At 38.2% G+C, this 21,223-nt stretch overlaps 1 protein-coding gene across 1 annotated transcript in view; it reads right to left on the bottom strand.

The window, feature by feature from the left end:
- Nucleotides 1-9,984: 9,984 nt before the first annotated feature.
- Nucleotides 9,985-21,223, bottom strand: part of LOC139714374 (protein FAM117B-like) — a 33,914-nt gene continuing 22,675 nt past the window's right edge. Inside the window, 2 exon segments of the mRNA XM_071626080.1 lie at nt 9,985-13,326; nt 15,013-15,142. Of these exon segments, the coding sequence (XP_071482181.1) occupies nt 13,065-13,326; nt 15,013-15,142 (392 nt within the window). The 3' untranslated portion in view covers nt 9,985-13,064.

Here is a 21,223-nt window from a genome sequence, read left to right as displayed (position 1 = left end):
CCCTAATTGTTTCCATCATTATTATTATTTTTTTTTTTTTGGGGGGGGGGGGAGGAGCTAGAAAAATTCCAAGTATTGCACCAAAAGTTTGCACCAGATCGCTGAATTTCAGGTCTGAAAATGTAAAATCACCTTCGTGTGGGAGGAGAAATATCCCTTATGTACACCCTCGTTTGCATGCCTTTTCTGTTTGATTGCTTAACAGACAGCATTCATGAAATTCATTGTAAGAATACAAGACGTTTATTCAAATGCTACCACTTCATAGGCAAATTGTTCAATAATAATCCACATCAAAATACCCTGCTACCTTAAACAAGTGGGGTCGTTTCATGTCGATCAAACATGCATCAAATTGCACCATTTACAACATAAAAATGCACAAAGTTCTCACCGTGGGAGGGGGAAACTTATGTTGACCTTGAAACCCCCAGTCCCGCAGCGCCCCCCCCCCCCCCCCCCCCACACACACACACTGAAAAACGTTCCGCGGCCCCTGTTGACAGTGTGTAAGGACAGTTTCACACCACTGGTAAAAAATGAAATTACATTTTGTAAGTTTGTGGCACAACCCCAAATGTGTTGAGTGTTTATACATTCCTTGAACCAGAGTCCGTTTGGATGGGTAAATTGTTTCTATGGGAGTTTGAGCATTTTCACTTGAATTTGGGAAATCACGAATTTTCACTTGAAGGTTGAACCTTGCCCTTTGACCCCACAGCCTACATCTTTCTTCAAATATATCACTAACTGGTAATATCCAAATTTCACAAAATTTAAAGTTTTTTTTTTCAAATATATGGGAAAAAAATGAAGAATATGAAAAATGAACCTGAAATGTCACTATGGCGACTGGTAAGCCTCCGCCATAATGCAGGGTTCTCCTAATAGGTGTATAGTACAATGTCTTGACAATGTGTGATGACAGTTTCACATAATTGGCAAAATATTAAAATGACAGATTTGTCACAAATGTGCTGGATGTTCACTTTCCTTGAACTAGGTTTAATTGGATGAATGGCTAAATTGTCTACGAGTGCGGGTATTTGAGGATTTGAGGATTTCTACTTGACTTTTGACCCTTTTATCAGTTTTCAAGCATTAAGTAATTTTCAAGGTATGAAGAAAAAGTGTAATTTCAGTATTAAATGGTAAAATATTAGCATTTACACCTGGCCTTTGACCTTCGACATCAAAGTTCCAAAAGAATCACTCTCAGGCAGAACATGCATAAATATGTACTAAGTTTCATGATGACACATTGAGTCACTTTCAAGATATGGAGGACGAAGTGAAATTTAGCTCTTTCACTGGACCTTTGACCTTTTGATAAGAAATTTCCCACAGAATCTCTATTGGGTAATACATGCATATATCAAGTTTCAAAAAAAATCCTGCAGGCATTGTATAAATATGAGGGAAGTAGTGACATTTTGAGGAGTTTACCTTGACCTTTGACCTCCTGACATTTGACCCATGACCCCCAAATTCCTAGATAATCACTGCCAGTCAGTACATGCATATATACAAGTTCCATGAAAATACCTTGAATGATTTCTGAGATACGGAGAGAAACATGAAATTTCAACATTTTTACCAGACCTTTGACCTCATGACCCGAAACTCTCTCTGGAGAATCTTTATTTGGTAGTACATGTATACACTAAGTTTCAAGAAAATACCTTCAGGCATTGCATGGATATGGGGGAATTAGTGAAAATTTGAGCATTTGACCTTGACCTTTTGACCTTTGACCATGAGTATGTGCACCTAAAAGTTGATAGGCACAACTTTGCCCACTCATACATATACACTTGTACATGCCAAGTTCATTAGGATACCTCAAACCGTGTTTTAGTTTCGCTGTCCACAAAATTGATTACAGACCGCAGGACGGACGGACAACCCGAAAACATAATGCCTCCAGCACCACTTCGTGGCAGAGGCATAAAAAAAAGGTGAAATTCCAGCATTTTCACTTGAATTTTGACCATTGACCCCATGGCCCAAAACTTCCTGAGTGACTCTTTACCTGGTGGTACATACATACAACCTTGAGCATGTGCACCCAATATCTGCAACAGTTCATTATGCTGTCCACAAAATTGATGATGGTTGGAAGGACAGAAAGATGGACTGACGGACAACTTGAAAACATATATGCCTCTGGCAACACTGTGTGGCAGAGGCATAAAAAAATCCTCCCCAGTAGAAGATTTACTATTCCATGTAAGCAGCCTCACTATCTGTGGCAGCAAACTAGACTAAAGACCCTTGTCCTTGTAACAGTGCCTGTTTTTATGGACAGTTCTTGGCAAATGAATGAAATACCTGGTACAGTATTCAAAACACTCATTGTATGTTTTGATGTTGTCGGTTTTGCATTGAAAATATTAAACATACCTCCCACAAATACTTGTCATTTTATAGCATGTCACCATCGACTGAATCCATTCACTCAAACTACTCCTAATAACAGTGGCTTCTTGTAAAGTGGTATTCCATCAACTACCTGATGCTCATGGTGCTGTTAAACTGGAGTTACAATAAACTTTAAATCGCAACTGTTAAAAAATGTGTTTTGCGCAACTTCACACTGAGCTCAACATGTGTGCCAAATTTTGTTTGAATCCCTTGTAGACTGGAGAAGGAAGTACAGTAGTTACCTGATTTTACCTGATTTGGGGACAACAGTATGCTGTTACCATGGCAGTGTGTTTTCCACTGATATTGAAAGCTGGAGAAGTACATGTACAATCCTCAAGTTCTTTACCTGATTTTGAGGCCATGTTACCATGCTGTTCCCATGGCAAAGCATTTTCTGCTTCTGTCTGGCACAACTTTACATTGACCTGAGCATGTGCGCCAAATTTTATTTGAATGGCTTGAAAAACCTGAAAACTGGAGTATGCTTTGAGATACTCAACCCATATATTTTTGTATGACTTTTATACTGGTAAACCATGCTGTTGTGATGGCAACACTTTCTTTCACACTCAAAACTAGAAATATCACTGAAGGTGATAAATACCCTGCCTAACATACTTTCTGCTACTCTTAGAAAATATGTCTTGCACAACTTTACATCAATATCACTTGTGCAAAATTTCTCCTGTATTGCTTGCAACTACCGGATTTCACTATGCATGGCTTTTTCCTGATTTTAAAGGCCATTTACTACTGTTACCATGGTAATGCACTTTCTAGTACTCTTAAAAAGATTTTTGCCCAAATTAACATTGAGCTCAACATATGAGCCAAATATAATTTGGATTGCATGAAAACTAGAGAAGTGGTTTGATCTGTGAAGCCTTTACCTGATTCGGGGGGCCACTGTTACCATGGCAATGCCCTTCCTGGGTTTCCATGCAACACCAAATCACCAAAAAAAAAAAAAAAAAAAAAAAAAAGATTTGCAGAAGACGACTACTTCCTTGGATCATGGACAATTTAATCCTTGCTTTGGTTGCAAGCCTCTGGCTTATGAATGTTAGGTCTTTGAACGAAACCATTGTCATATATTTTTAGGACTTGTGAATATCCCATATGTCCATCTCAGAATTCAATGCTGTTTCAGCAAAGATAGTGTGTGTAGTAGTATGCGTATGTAAGGTAGTGTGTGTTACGTGTTGTTTGAAGGTTTGCATGGTGAAGTAGTGGGTGTCGGTAAAGTAGTGTGGTAGTGTGTGTTGTTGGTAATCCAATGTTTCACTGCTATCATAACTCATATATTCAACATCAATGTTACATCAAAATTAGAGTTCTGTTGCATGAAAAAAAAATGGCAACTTGTCCACTTGTCAGAAAGTTATATGCTGATTGATTGCAAAAATTAAAATCATACATTGAGAAAAACTGCATTTAATTTCTGTTTGTGTTCAATAAAAAAAAAAATGCTTAGGTTTTACACCAATACAAAGCAAATAACACCATAACACACACAACTTAAAACACTGCATTTGTAATTTCCACTTTGAGAAAGATATTTGTGAAGTCTGTGCCACTTTGTATGACACAGATAAACATGTGAACAACTTGATTGTGAAAACAAAATCATTTATGAAATAACATTGTCAATGTTTCCTCTTTCTGAATACCATACAGCCAAGACATGCATGCCATTTTCATGTGACCTCATGAAAGGATGAGCATCTTTGAACTGCAACATTCTCAAACCATAAAAAGAGAGAATGAAATTAATCATACCTTCTGGACAACAAATGTGTAAATCTTTTCCATAAATACAAGGATAATACCTCTGAGATAATGAATTACAGTTCACTTCTTTATCCATACAATAATTGGAATAGGGTTTTTTTTTTGTTCTTGTGAAGAAAGGTATTTGCATTTCATCTCTTCTGTTGCAATATGCAGATCTGACACATAAATATCCAAGATTTACTTTAGATGAATACCCTGCGGATTGTTTGAAGTTTCAATTGAAACGTTCATTATGCCACTTCCTCACATGGTAAAATGATTTTTGCTCCATAAACAAAAACATGCTTTTTTACTTTCCAGGGGATTTTTCCCCTTTATTACAATGTTGTATTAACTTTATATAACTATGAATGCAAATGTTTCATTGTATTTGCATTTTTGTTGGAAATAAAAATGAATGAAGACTGATAAATGCACTAAAAATATGTGTGTCATTCAAATGATGAAAAAAGATTTCAACCCCTTTTCAACTTAGTCCCACTAACTGCACATCAACTGAGAAATTGCCCAAAATGCTGTAGTAAATAAGTCAGCATCAATCTATTGTACAACAAATCCAATGACAAAAAGTATTGACTTGAGTTTGTGTGCATATATTACATTAAAAAGCAGAACAGCAAAGAAAAATTTAATCACTACTAAATATGTTTGATTTCTTTCAAAGATCTTTCAGAAATATTTTACTAATTTGATAACTTGGTTAGTTTTGCATCTGGCAATCTAAAATTTGCTTGTTTACCACTTTGCTAAAAATCAAAGATAACAGGATTTGTGTTTGTCACATATTACACTGTTTATACTAGAAGCTCAACCCAAATTTTCAAATGTTGGGTTACTCCACTGAAATCCCTTTTGCACAATACAGAGTAGCTACATCAACCCTAGCGCTGTTATGTGCAGTCTAGTCTGATCTGTTCAGACTCTCTGGAAAGCCAGATGTTTCTCAGTCCTGAAAGTGAAGTTGCATGCTATAGTCATGCACAATTTGATATCTCCTCTGTCTTTTTGTTGATTATCTGTCAATGAAAAAGAGAGGGATTACTAATCTATTTTGCAAGCCAAGGACAGCACATAGATACAAATGACTTACAAAAAGTTTAGCATTTGCAGTATGAGAAATAAAAGGGAGAATGGAAATAAGATTAAGTATTGATGACTACTTGGAGTGCAGTCAATCGAATGATTATGTAGATTCAATATGCCTTATAATATATCATACTGTATATGAAACCTTGCATTGTCATTTATCAAGCTGTAAAACATTTTGAAGGACAAAGTACACTGGATTTACTGTATTGTGGTTCATTAAAAACACAGACTGCTGATTAGTGCTGGAAAAGAAGTTAAGACTAAAAGCTGGTACAGGATAATCTCAGTGAAATGTTTTTACACTTTGTGTTTAAGTTGACTGTGAATACTACAAACATTGGCAATTTAACTACGACTCAGAGCAACATAAACAAATTTTCATTTAATCTGAAAGCAATTGATTTCAATGCATAAAAAACAAGCAATCACAATTACCATCTGAATTCAAAGTCTACACACTAAAATACTGATAGATGAATGAACACATGTACACAAGCCTATTTCAAATGATACTAAATTGGTACTATGAATCAACTGTACAGATCATATGAAAAAGAAAAGTAGAAAAAATGAAAAATGACAGGACAGGAAGTAAGACTGGACTCAAGACAATGGTAAAGACATCCTCTGCTTCTCTTATCTGAAACTGGATCATTCAAACTTTAAACCTTGTCTGATACTATCTTGCATGAAATTGCAGATCATTTAAAGTATCTTCTATTCACTTTTTGATATCATTTACAAAATTCCAGTAAAGGAGATAATAATACTCAGATTGTCCTATGAAAACTGTGAAACTCACTGCATTCTTCACACAGGTAATACCCATAGTGATAATAAACTAACACTGCACACAACACTATCCACTTGAGTATGGGAATATGACAAAATTGTGTTGCTCCTTCCATCACAACATATACAGCTTTAAATATACAACATACTTTCCCATGACAAATGAATGCATGTCATGAAGGGTGTGCATCTTCACAGCTTTCTTAGAAATATTTACATGAACTGTTATCTATGCATTTCATTTCCAACACTTAATTACATAAGAGCATCATGCCTTACACAGGAATCAATTTTCTTTCAAACGAGAAGAATCTGATATACACTCTGTTCAATAGCAAGAATTAAGAGAGAAATTTCACCTTTTCTCTGTCAACTCTTCAAACATTTTCACAGTCAAGAGAGAAAACAGGAGATTTGACTAATCTACACTGCCAGTGCATTCTACTTTATCTGGCAAAAAGTTGATTCTAAGGCACTACAATATCACTGTGCGTGACATCTAAACTGTTCATGCTACAGTATCACAAAATAAAACATACTTTTTAGTTTACAAAAACGTCCCCTTTTCATCACACAGTCTGTCAAGTGTCACCAACATGCAACCAAACATTGAAATAACAGAGAACCACGGTACTTGACAATGTAACTCTTACACTCAAGTTTTTAAGATGAATTTATAACAGCTAAATCGTTTGAAAAAAGAGCAACATCTCTGTTCTTAAAATTGGAATACACAAACAGAATAATTAAATCAGCACGTCAGAGAATGTCCAATCTGTCAGCAAATGGCACCAAAATATCAGAAACAAAATATAATGATCAAACACATATACATATTTTTGCAGTGCAAATAGCAAATAGCAAATTCATTTCACACTTGACATCCTACCTATACAGTGTAACTACAAGAAAAACAAACATTTAAATGAACAGCACTCATGCTAATTGACTCTATGAGTGCTAAAATGTCATACCAGCTCTAATCAAAATTCTCTTAACCTTAACATTTATATACATGATCATTACCTTGTCTGTCACACCTATATTACATTAGAAGTGATAGATATTCAACAAAAAAACTCTGGCACAAACACAAAATATATTTTGAAATGCAGCTAAATAAAAAAGAAACAACACATACACACAAAGCAGAATTCTGTGGATGTATTTTAAGCACCAGCTAAAAATGTCGGTATGGTGACTGTTATGCCTCCGCCATATCGCAGGGTTCTCTCAATAGGTTCAAAGTACGTCTTGACAATGCCAGATGACAGTTTCACAAAAGTGGCAAAAAACTGAAATGATATGTTTGTCACAAATGTGTTGAGTGTTTACTTTTCCGTGAATTAAGTTTCATTTGGATGGATGGGTACATTGTTAAAGGGAGCAAGTATTCAGGCATTTGAGGATTTTCACACGACCTTTGACCCTTGCTCTTTGACCCCACAGCCCACAATTCGTCAAATAAAAATTTGTTACATCCATTTTCATGACGATACTTTGAGCAATTTTCAAAATATGGGGAAAATTGTAACATTTTAGCCTTTTCACTTGACCTTTCACCCACTGGCCAAAATCTTTCCCTACAGAATCATTGTGAAGTAAAGCATGTATACCTAGTTCGATTAAGTTTATGCATTGAGTGATCTCCAAAGGATGAAGAAAAAGAGTAATTTCAGCATTAAATAATATAATTTTTGCACTTCCACCTCACCTTTGAACCCATGACCCCAAGACCCAAAAATTTCAGAGAATAGGGCAGAAATGCATATGTACAAAGTTTTATGAAGATACCTTGAGCAATTTCCAAGGCATGGAGAAAAAAGTGAAATTTTAGCGTTTTTACCTTTGACATTTGACCCAATGGCCAAAAAGTACCCTAGAATAAACTACATTTTAAGAAAAAAACCTTCAGGCTTTGCATAGATATGAAGGAAACAGTAAATTTAAAAGAATTTGACCTTGACCTTTCACCTTGAGCATGTGCACCCAAAAGTTGATAGGGGCAACTTCGTCCACTCATACATATAAATGCCAAGTTTCATCAGGATACCTCAAACAATTTTTAATTTACTCTGTCCACGAAACTGATTACGGACGGAAAGACGGACGAACAGGACGATGGAGCGAAGGACGGACAAACGGACAGACTGACAGACAACCCAAACACATAACGCCTCTGGCAACACTTTGTGGCGGAGGCATAAAAATCTCTGTTTTTAGAGACAGTAACACCACATCTAAGAAGTTTCCAGATATAATACTCATATTGTGTCATCCAGCCATCTAAGTTGATGAGCAAATGAATACTCCATAGTAAAGGAAGAATCTATTTCGATTTTGCAAGGGATGTAATCTTCAATAAGGAACTTATTATCAAATAAACCATACATTCTGACATGAGACCGGGGGGTTTTGCGCTCACCCGAGTATCGCAAGTTCACCTTATATGTATTCTTGCAGGCTATTAATCGAGAACAAAGCAAACTGGGAGGGGGTAGCTTTGAGGGCTCCCATGGGGGCATGGTGTCCATTTGCATCTTATGACATTGGTAAAAAAATACCTGCCAAGTAGACTGTATTTAGAAATTTTGACTCTGCAGTTCAAAAAAACCCCAGAAGATCAAAATGTAAAAACTGGTCCCCAATTCGATCCCCACCAAACCCCTGGATGTACCATAAATAACCTTTGTTGAAAGTATTATTCACTAATGTATTTCTGGTTTTAAACAATTTTTCTTTTTTCCAAGATTCAAAAACGGGGGTTCAGGGAGTCCTTTTCACCCTAATAATAATGCCTGCCAAAGTTGGTGATTAATTTGACCATGTGTTATCAAGAAAAAAGAAACTGTGTTGGTTCCTCCAACGGGTCCCCCATCCCCCCCCCCCCAAAAAAAAAAAAAAATGCTATAATCAGACTTAAAATGACAGTCACCAATCTACATACTCATAGCATTAACTTTTATCACTTCAAGTTCTAAAAAAGATTTCTGAATGTTCATTTGCGGTCTTTGCCACTCCCCACCCCAATGGGGCATTGTGCCCCTGGGGGGCCCACCAAGTGAAGAATTGTGCCAATTTGTACAAATATATTTTCTTAACTCTAGCAATAACACAAGCAATAGTTTAGTGAAAATCTGACCATGCTTTTTCAAGAAGATGAAAATGTAAAAATCTGGCCCCAACTTGAACCCCCCACCCCTGGATCTGCCATGAACAAACTAGAAACTACAGTGTCATCAATCTACATATTCATAACACTAATACATCTCTTCTGGTTCTAGATAGAAGATTCATAAAGATTTCTTAAATTTGAAAGCTTTGCCCCCCTGGGGGCATTGTGCACCCTTGGAACCCCCAAGTGCGGAATGGTGTCTAATAACACAGCTGAGCGATAATCCCCGATAATCATCCGAGCGATAATTCCTGCCAAGTCTGGTGAAATCTGGCTATGTATTTTCAATAAGATGAAAATGTGAAAATTGGCCTTTATTTGGTCCCCCCCCCACCCCCCCGGCTTATCCCCTGATCTGCCACAAGCAAACTACATTCATAAATCTAACTTACTCATAGTGAATAGCACTACATTTGATTATCACTTAAAGTTTGATTTTCAAAGATTCCTAGGGGTGTCTCTCCCAGGTGGGAAATGGTGCCCATTTGTACAAATACATACCACTTAAGCAATACTACCTGCCAAGTTTGGTGAAAATTTGACCATGCATTTTTGAGAAGAAAATGAAAATGTACAATTTACGCCCCAACAATGTACTTACTCATAGTATTAACCTATGGCTCTAACATTTCTGGTTCTAGAGAAGAAGATTTGTAAAGATTTAATTTTTTTTTTTTTTTTTTTTTTTTTTGGGGGGGGGGGGGGCATGGTGCCCATTTGAACAAATTGAGATTCTATCCCCATTGGGATGCTACCTGCTAAGTCTGGTGAAAATCTGTCTTGGGGTTTTCAAAAAGAAGATGAAAATGTAAAAAGTTCTACATGATGCATGATGGGACACTGGACTATGAGTGATCACAATAGCTCACTTGAGCCTTTGGCTTAGGAGAGTAAACAAGTTCAAGGGGCTTGATGCTGAACGTCATGTTTGCTTTGTTTTTTCAGTTGATGATTCAATAGCTACACCTACAAATGTATATTCATCTTGTCTCTTTCCATATTTGAAGATTCCACAAAAAAATCCCATGCAGATTGGATGATCAAGTACGAAAACCCAAAAGTGCTGAACTATAATATATTGAATATAGTGAAGGTGCCACCCTCCACACATTAAAAACTTGAAATAATTGAAAAAGCAGCCTCAGGCAAATCTATTCTTACAAATATGTGACATCTTAAAAGATTTAACACAAATACTAGTTACAGATATTCCTTTATCTTTTTCAATTTCTATAGATAACAGCAATGTTATTTTAATATGGCAAGACATATTTCAACACAAGATCACATCAAGATACAGGACAGAAGTTACACTTTAACTGGACATCAGATATTGGGTCATTCTAATTCTTTCTGATGTGTGTAGTTCAATATATTTTTCATAAGCACATTGCTTGTTGAAGAAATCTACAAACACACATAGACATTGCATGCACACCTTGATGAAAACAAACTTCACAAGAGAAAAGAAGAACTCATGTCACTGCAAACAAGACGATGTTCAATTCCCTACAGTTACATTGTAGGTAATTACCAAAAGCTACAAGTAAAATCTTTAATGATTTACTTCCAACACTACAAAATGTATGTATGCGTACAAAGATACACACACATACACACACGATGAGAAAGATGTCACATCATCAAGCCTTGTACTTCCAATGCATACAGCTAATTCTTGGATTATTGCTATGTGTCAAAATGCATACTCGGCCACATTCCTGCACATTGCAACTAGTTTTCCCAAATACAGACAATAAAATGTAATGAGATCATGACTGAGCACTTGAGGGTTACTACTCTTTCAAACTATTCCTAAGGATTCAGCACAGATATATGTGCAATTACTGCACAGATATGAATTATCAATTCTGCATTCCACACAAGCTAAGATATCTTACTTCAATGTAAAGATGGACATGGATCTAAAAATGACTTGGTCCCAGCAGGTGGCAAATACAACAGAATAAGTTTGAAGTGGCTTTCCTTCTCATTCTTACACATGAAATACCACGCAACTAGCTACCTTCACTGGTGAACTACAGAATGTCTGAACAATGTTACATATCCAGCAATATTTGTACAGCTTAAAAGCAAGAGAAACTGAGTATCAGACCACAGGTAGAAATCTGTGCTCATATTAATTTTTTTTTCCCTTGTAGATAAAATGTGATCGCCTTGTCAATGCATCCATTCAAATAAATACTCTTCATAACCTGAAATGTCACTTTTGAAACACATCATGGATGGTCAATGTTCTATTTGACAGTGGGCAGATATAATGAGATATGGTGCTGAGACTCAGAGCAAAGAGGACAGAGTTTTCAATGTCACAAACTGAATATAAACACTGTCATATGCGATGATCTGATGAAATGCGTGAAAATACACTCAATCATTACCCACCTACAAAATTGTCCTCTTTCTACCCACCAAGTCACCATCAAGCAAGCAATATCATATGTAGCACCCTCTAGAAATATCAGGAAATACTGAGGACAATGCTGCCTACAGAAAAATACCTCAGTTGACTGAGATTACTGCACTACATGACACAAGTCAAGTTGCTTTAACACTTTGACAAATGCAGTACTCTATTACTTTCCTGTCATCAACAAGGAAGCAAAAATTACCGAGAGACCTGAGAGTCTCGCGCTCACTTGAGTATCGCAAGTTCACCTTTCACACATTCTTGAAGACTAGTACCGAAGAAGAAACTAGCAAACTTGGGTAGCTTTGGGGGACCTCAGTGAGGGCATGGTGTTCATTTGTAAAAATTATCACACTGGCAATGATACCAGCCAAGTTTGTAAAAAAAAAATCGACCATGCCTTTTTGAAAAGATCAAAATGTGAAAACTAGCCCCCCAATTTGGTCCCGGTCCAAAGGGGCCACCCCATCCCTGGATTTACCATAAACAAATTTGAAAGTACATTCACAAATGTACATTGTATCAACTAGATTAATGCTGGTTCCAGAGAAGAAGATTTTTAAAGATTCTTAGATTTGGGGGCTTCCCTGGGGGAGGGGGCACTGTGCACATTTCAAAACTTGTGGTCCTACTACCCTAGGAATGCTACCTGCCAAGTTCAGTGAAACTGTGTCGTGGGATTTTCCAGAAGCTGAAAATGTGAAAAGTTAACACACATTGGAAGATAGACGACAGACAACAGACGATGAATGATCACAACATCTCACTTGAGCTTTTGGCTCAGGTGAGCTTAGAGAAAATCACCACATACAAGTACACTTTTACAGTGATAAAGGGAAAAGGTAAGTACATTCATGTAAATTAAGTTCAATATGAAATCAAGAAAAGAAAAGAAGGATGAGAGAACAAAGGGACAGGGCATATCCTGCTCCTATCATAAAAAGCATCATGTGCTCAGTTTGAATAAGATGCTACTGAGATGACTCTTCAAGCTTAAACGTTGTCACAGCAACAACAACAAAAAAGGAGAAAAACTGTGGTTCACTTATTCAAGCATTACCTACAACTCCCTGGTAGGATTCCTACTGCCTGTACACAGAAAACCTGCAGAGGGAATTGGTAATGCTGGTTAACCCTGTTGGCTACAGAATCTGCAGAACAAAACAAGACGCATCTCCTACAGCTGCAAAAAAAAATAAAAAGAAGAAGAAAAAAAAAAGAAGAAGAAAATAAAAAGAGCAACGCTTTGTACCAGGAAAGGATATCAGTCACATGATGTATGCCAACTTGACTTGGTTGAGGTGGTGGGTAATATGGAGGATAACATAATTTGAATGTTCGTATAGCCAATGTTAGCTATTCCAGACTACCATTGATTTCTGTGCCATTGGTGTCGGCTACCTGGATGGTAGTTTGGGTCTGCTGGACTTGTGTTGGGGGCACTGTCTGGGTCTGAGCTGAGGAAGAGGTCAGTGTGTGAGCCTTGGTGAACTCTCCCTGTGGGAAGTTTGGTAGGATGGCACAGAAGGCTGAATTGTCACTCTGCTTCAGCTTCAAGGATTGCTTACCATCTGGACAATATGACAGTGCACTGTAGTCATCCAGGATTTTGATGCCACTGTAAAAGAAAAACAAATGCAGTTTTGTTTTGTGAAGGTGACATACAATGGCCTTGAGTGGTGTAATATGAAGAGACACAAAGGAAATCACAGGAAGTTACAGTCATTCTGAAGCTTGACATGTGACTGCACAGACACACATCAAAGTGAAAATAATGAGCTAGGAAATACCATTTTTTAATTATGTGAATACTTTTATGGTGATTGTGGGGCATCTTCCCCGCATACATTCACAGCACTGAGACCCCATGCACAAAATGTGTGGTTGAAATTGGCAAACCTTGATGTATAAATTGTATATCTGACTCAGCACCAGTCATCACCTATCTTCCACTCTTCCTCTGTCTTCACTTTCATGCCCTTAAAACTGCTGTCATACAGTACCTCTCCAACAGAAATTTACCGGTAATTTTAATGTCCTCCTCAAGAAAGAGACAGACATTCTCTCTCATGGAGAAACACAAAAGCAATCTTCTGAACTACCATCCTACTTGACAAGTAAGGGTATTTTATCTACCTCGATGAGATAACCACACCATGATGACTGAATATATTCCTAAACCCATATCTAATGCTTCTTCACCTTCCACACCACTGTCCACTCCTACTGAATTTTGTCACTTTGGTTTCTTTGTCTTCACACAGGACAACTTATTAAGCAGTCACTTATATATAAACTAAAATTTGCAACCATTTAGTCATAGCAAGAAAGATCAACAATAGTCTTGGTAAATCATAAGCCCAGTTGGCCACTTACTAGACGGATCTACTGAATGTTTTGAATGAGCTTCTTGATTTTAAGAGAATAGCTTGACTCAGGCATGTCTATAATTCTGTGGATGCACATAAAAAGTAGAAACCGTATGTTCGGAAATTGGCAAATATATTACTAAACTGTGCAATGAAGTGTTAATTTCACCATTTTGGAAGAGATTTCCCCAAACTCTACAGAAAATCTGAATTTCATTGTTGTCTGTATGCTTGATTGCCATTGCCCTTACCTACAATTTCAATGCAGAATTTCATTTATAGCCCTCTCATCTGCTGTATGCTACTGGCATTTTAAACTACAGCATAGAGGGCATAGCTATCCTGATGGCCACAAGTTAGGACTCCATTTGAAATTTCAGTAGGAAAATATAAATCTAACGAGACATGTAGTACTTCCATGGACATGCACACAAATTCACCGAGCAGTTTGCAAATCCAGTGCATGATGTCATACAAAAAGTGAATCTTTCCTGATGCACTGGGCGTATTCAGGCTCCTGTAAGATGCTGCCTTTTGTGACTGTTTTGCATCTTCTAGAACCCTAAAGTGATAGAACAACAACCCATTACATTCTATGACTTCTGAGCTTTCCATTGATGTCTAAATTGCCATATTTGAGGATTCTCTTTGATGTCTGCTTTAAGATGAAAACTGTCATGAGAGTGTCATGCCTTGATCCTTTCATTGTACACTATGTTTGGTATATAGTGACAGATCCTTTCAATCTTAAAATATTTTTGTGCAACACGGATATTATCATCTAGTTGGCATTGCTGCATCCTCATTTACGCCTACTAATTTTCTCTGGCAAGCACTTGTCAAGAAGTTATGACTCTGGTATGAGTGTCAATCAGCAGACAATGCACAATAAAGGTTAATGACATCATAATGGTTTTCGCTCCACATTTCCTCACCTGGCTTCATCTCTAGTTTTCTGTGGCCTCTCACAGCCATCTGGTGGGTCTCGGGTCAGCTGCCATGACTTATTGTGGCTTGGGGAGGATGAATATTTGGCCCCAAAGTGGTATTCTGGAGAACATTCACCTGTATTTATGATTACAACATGGAGAAAAAGAATTTTTCATTGCAGTGTGAACCCACAGATTTGATTAATGGAATACTTTAACTTCTTTTACATAAAAGAGTAATTTCATGTATGTTTCACTTTGTTCAGTTATATATTTTCATTTCAAGTAAAAAAAATATAACAATGCTTATACAATACCTCATCATATCATTTTTTAACAAACTGACGTCATCTTTTATTTAAAATGAACATAGAATTGGAGAGAAGGTTCTGAGGACATGTGGAAAAAGGCTCTGTTGGACACGAGTATGATATAGGCAAAATAAGTTACAATAACACACAAAAGCAGAAATTCATTCATTTGAATAAATATGCAATACCCGCTGCTATGAGGGATCAGAACCACCACTGGCTGTCCAGCAGTAGCTCAGTAGTCTAGTTGATATGATGCCTGCCCAGTGAATCAGTAGATCATTGGTTCGAGTTCAACCCAAGTATGTACACTCATGATTTTTATCATGGCGACCACGAAACACTTAATAATCTGTGCTTGTTTACAATTTGTCAACCTGTTGCAACTAGAACTATCTACTATGATCATTGAATGTGAATGATACCCCCCACCTATAACTGAGCAAATGGCAATGCATTGTTCACCATTAACCAGTTGAAGACAAGTCCCGAGAATACTCAGGCAGGTGTCCACGGGAAATGTGGGTTATAGCACAATCAGCCCGTCCTCAACAGGATAACAAAAGACTTGTTTTGCATATCTTAAACTGCAGTGGTTACATGTGCAAAATCTTACATGCTCAAAAACTGAGGAAGTTAGCTCAATCCACAATATTTCTGTATGTTAATACTGATAAAATGTTGTTACAATACCATTTACAGAAGATGTGTTTTGCACAACTTTAGACTGTAGTGGTTGCATGTACCAAACTTTAATTCAAATTCTCAAAAACTGATGGAGTCAGCTCAATCCAGTATTTTTGTATACTTTTATTGAAAAATATTGTTACCATGGCAATGCATTATTCAACATTACAAAAGATGTGTTTTGCACATCTAAAAACTACAGTGCTAACATGTCTCAAATCTTCAGTCAAAAACTGATGGAGTTAGTGCAATCCACAATATTTCTGTACAATTTTTATTCAGAAATATTGCTGCCATGGCAACACATTGTTTGACATTGATGCAAGATGAATACTGCACAACTACATATCATAGAGGTCACATGCACCGAATTTCAAGTCAAATGCTCAAAACTGAGGAGTTAGCTCAATCTGCAATATTTTGTATCTTTTTACAGAACAATGCTGTTATCATGGCAATGCAGGGATCTTGCCAGCGTATATCACCCTCGTCGGCCCCGACAAGCGTGAGCTTTGAAGAGACAATTACCAACAAGTGTAAAACTTGCCGACAAGGGTGATACCACACGTGAGCTTGCTCGGGCGAGCTCAGCTCGGACCAAGTTCGGACTGCCCGCCCGGCCCGCACCATTTCTTCTCTTGATTATCTGGCCAGAAAAGAAGCTATAATTTGAAAGGAGCAGCAGTTTACAAGTGCAAAAAGTCATCCACACGGATCGCAACAACGAGGCTCTACATATTATACACAACACACACTCGCTCCACACACACAGCAGTTCGTGTGAACTTGCACAGCCACAGGACATCCACCTGCCTTGGCCTGCTGCTCGAGTCTTGTGTGTGTGATACGCATGTGAGAGGGAGAGAGAGCAGAGGACGGAAAGATACAGGCCGAGGGAGAGTGAGGCTGAGGAAGGCTGACACGTGCTCACTTGTTGTCACGCTCGTTGTCGAGATACGCAAAAAACAGAGGAGCAATATGAAATGCATGCCCATTACCTCTGCCAAAGAAGGTTGTATTTTTTGCTGATTTGGTTTGTTTGTTCGTTTGTCTGCCTGTCTGTCTCTCTACTCGCAAAATAACTGAAAAGTTGCAACAGATTAGGATAAAATTTTCAGGAACAGTTGGTTGGTAATGACGCAAGGAACAGATGATCAAATTTTGGTAGTGATCAGGATTACCGCCGGGGATCCACCGTCAGGATGCAGGATTTATTTTTATTTTTTTCAATTTTGTTTTTTATTTTAGAAAAGGATTCATATCAATTCTACTACGTTCAGTAAGCTGGTCATCGGCAATGACGTGAAAATAAATGCGTTCAAAGCATGTTGAGTGGCTATGGAATCTTTCAATGCCGCATAGGGAAAATTACTTTCATCTTTTTATATACTAAAAAGCCATGCGTTCCATTTGAGCTTTTTCACTTTCCATGGATTCGTGAACATCATTCGTGAATTCCATTTTCCTTCTCCTGGCCGAAATTAGTAATTCTGTCATAATGGTCTTTCAAGTTCAATGTACGTATAACGCTCCACATGTTTCTGGTTTGGTTTATCAACAGGGTGAACGGTTTTAGGGGGCCTACATGAGCAGAAAATCAATGACTAATCATTCATCGCTGTTCCCAGCTGGTTTCCATGCTATTTACTAGCTGTTTACGACCACTGAAGGAATGTAAGAGTACGCGATGCATTCCTTTATCTGGCACCTGGCTTCGTGGAAATTTCCACAAGCAATGGTATCAAGTTTCCCATTGCCTCTGGTTGTGTTTGTTGTTATTCTTCATTACAAACATTACTTTGCTTCAACTTGAAAAGTGTAGATAATTTGCTGCTAGCACATGTTTCTTTTTTATTGCAGTGACAGGAACATTTTGTTGTTGTTGTTCATCGTTCATGGCAGGGGTTCATGGGAGGAGAAAAGATACAAATGATAGGGAGAAAATGAATTGAAAGAAGGAAACATCTGTTAAGCAAGCTGCCCTTTTTTTTTCTACACCAGCATCAGTCAATATCACCACCATTGCTCATCAAAACATTTTCTTTCGCCAAGGGGTCCATGTTTGTTTGTTTTTTCGGGCAAAATAACTCAAAAAGTTATGAATGGACTTGAATTAAATTTTTAGGAAATTTTGATAATAATACAGGGAAACAAGGCAAGCGCCAAAATGTGTCTCGCCCATTCAAGTAGAAGAAATCAATGTTTTTCTAGATCCTGGAAGTTCATTGACCTTACCTCTGAGCTTTGACCTTGTGGTGACCTTCAACTCCCCAAGGGACATTTACCAGCCAAGTTTTGTCACAAACGGACATAAGGATCAAAAGTTATGAACTATAATCGAACGCGCCATAAAAACTAAACATTGGGCCCTAAAAGTTTGTTGACCCCTGTCTGTGACCTTTGACCATGTGATGAACTTTAATTTCCCAAGGGACATCTACCATCCAAGTTTGGTCACAAACGGACAAAGGGATCAAAAATTAGGAGCCATAATCGAAACGCGATGTTAAAAACTTAACATTGGGCCCTAAAAGTTCGTTGACCCCTATCTGTGACCCTTGACCTTGTGATGACCTTCAACTCCCCAAGGGACATCTACCATCCAAGTTTGGTAACAAAAGGACGAAGGGATCAAAAGTTAGGAGCCATAATCGAAACGCGCCGTAAGAACTTAAAATTGGGCCCTAAAAGTTTGTTGACCCCTGTCTGTGACCTTTGACCTTGTGGTGACATTCAACTCCCCAAGGGACATCTACCATTCAAGTCTGGTCACAAACAGATTTATGGATCAAAAGTTTTGAGCCATAATCAAAATGCACCGTAAAAACTTAACATTGGGGCCTAAAAGTTCGTTGACCCCTGTCTGTGACCTTTGACCTTGTGATGAACTTCAACTTCCCAAGGGACATCTACCATCCAAGTTTGGTCACAAACGGAATTGTGGATCATAAATTTGAGCCATAATCAAAACACGCCGTAAAAATTTAACATTGGGCACTAAAAGTTCGTTGACCCTTGTCTGTGACCTTTGACCTTGTGGTGACCTTCAACTTCCCAAGGGACATCTACCATCCAAGTTTGGTCACAAACGGACATCCAGTATACATCAAAAGTTATGAGCCATAATCGAAACGCACCGTAAAAACTTAACATTGGGCCCTAGAGTTCATTGACCCCTGCCTGTGACCTTTGACCTTGAGGTGCCTTCATGTTTAACAAAATGTGTAACTTTGCATAACCACTCTTCCCTCCAAGTTTGATTGAAATTAAAGTCCCCAGTAGAGAGTTATTCAAGTTTTAGTAGCATTACGGACGGACGACGGACGGACAGACGCCGCAGGCGATCCCTTAGTCTCCCCACACCTCCAGTGCAGAGACTCCAACTCTCCCGTTTTCGACGGGAGATCTCCCGCCGAAAGCCCATTTTTGCACAATCTCCCGTTCTCCCGTTTGAGATTTGATTTCTCCCGCCCTGGCTCTGTGTCTCCCGGTGGAAAGGATTTCTTACTTATTTCTATCGTATGTTGAAAAAATACGCCTTAGATAGCACCAGAGAACATCTAGAATCCTAGGAACTTCGCGCTTCGCTCACATCAACTTGGAGTCTCCCGTTTGCTAGGGGTTTCGGGCGGGAGAATCTCCAGATCAGAAGGTGCTTGGGGTTGGAGTCTCTGCCAGTGGGCTCGACAAAAATTATTGAATTTAGGTAATGATCCGTAAGGCCATCTTAAATTATCTAGGTTGGCGGAGTTCTGAGCCCTCTCTCTTTCTCTCTCTTTTCTAGTTCATTATTGAAATGACGTTTGTTCTCCATCACCGATATGACGTCTGCTCTCCTTTCCACTCCGTACTCCCATCCCTTCTCTGTCCCAATCACTGTCAACCGTTTTGTGAAAAATGGATCCGTTTAGATTTAGTAACAAGTTTTCATCGTATTAATGTACTGAGTGTGAACCTGCCCTCGCCGTCTTGAATTACGGAAGTTTTTTTTTTTTTTGGGGGGGGGGGGGTTGTGTGTGTGTGTGTGTGTGTATGTGTGTGTTTATTCATTTTTTCTCATGCTCTTGCTTCAAGGAGCTACGCTTTTCCCGCGTAAAACTAATCTCATGGATACTGCATGTGAACAAAAAAACATTATATCATTTGTGACCCGCTAAAACAAAAAGGTCCTAAAGTCGCGCACGGTCGAAGCGGTGAAAATCGAGTTTGAAGTCAGAGCATTAAAATTGGTCAAAACTTACGATTTTCTGATTTTGATATATTAGTGGAGTCTAACATGTCTTCTATCATCTGTCGAAATTTTGAAGCAAAATGATCAAAGGAAAGACAAAAAAATAATGTTTTTCTGAGCCATGTTTTTTGGCGTTTCAACGAAGCAGAAACTGGTTCGAAAATTTGGATTGAGCGCCACAGATAGGTTCCGCCCCTAACAACGACCAGAGTGATCTCATTGGTCAGTTTGCTTCTTGCTGCTAACCGAAGCGTGAAGCTCGCACACTGCCCAGTCGACTGGTGCATGCGGGCGGGGTGCGCTATGCTCAGCCGCTTCTCACATCCTGGTCACTGATTGGTTGGTGAGGAGACCGCCGACGCTGATGTGCTTGAATGAACTCTTCGGGGGTTGCTAGGGCTTACCTTCTATTGTTCAGAGGTGAAAACTGACTTGCGTGTCCCTTGATCGCGATTGGGTCGAAAGGAAAACTTTTAGGGCGCTTTTCTCGAAACAGTGATTTTCCAGACGTCTCAACATGCTCTCTTTTAAACATCGATATCTCCGCAGCCGATTATTTTTATAAAATGTGTTATATATCAATTTTAAGCAGAAAGATTAGGGGATTATATCATGCAATTTTCAAATAATCGACCTCGCCCGACTTTAGGATCATTTTGTTGTAGCGGGTCACATTTATATATAGGGGGTGCTCCTTGTCATTTTCTTTATAGGGGCGTTTCCCCCGCATAACTTCCTTCTTCAGATTTTGACATTTCATATGCTTACCTGTCGAGCATCTTTTTTTTTTCTTTTTTTTTCAGGGAGAGGGACAATTATATTCTCTTTAGCGACTTACATATATTTATGACGCAGTTTCGATTTTCATTAACATGTAAATTATTCTGCTTCCAGATCTGCTCTTGATTTAGTGAAAGTTACAAATGTTTTCCACATTCACACAAGGCAATTTGGTGAGCCCGTGTTCAGTTCACTGCCAGTGAAATTT

This window comes from Diadema antillarum, unplaced genomic scaffold (genome assembly GCF_040938485.1).
Source record: "Diadema antillarum isolate AM-2024a unplaced genomic scaffold, OU_Dant_1.0 seq00002256_RagTag, whole genome shotgun sequence".
Lineage (NCBI taxonomy): Eukaryota > Metazoa > Echinodermata > Echinoidea > Diadematoida > Diadematidae > Diadema > Diadema antillarum.
Note: the sequence above shows the minus strand (reverse complement) of the source record. Positions and strands in the feature narration are given on the sequence as shown.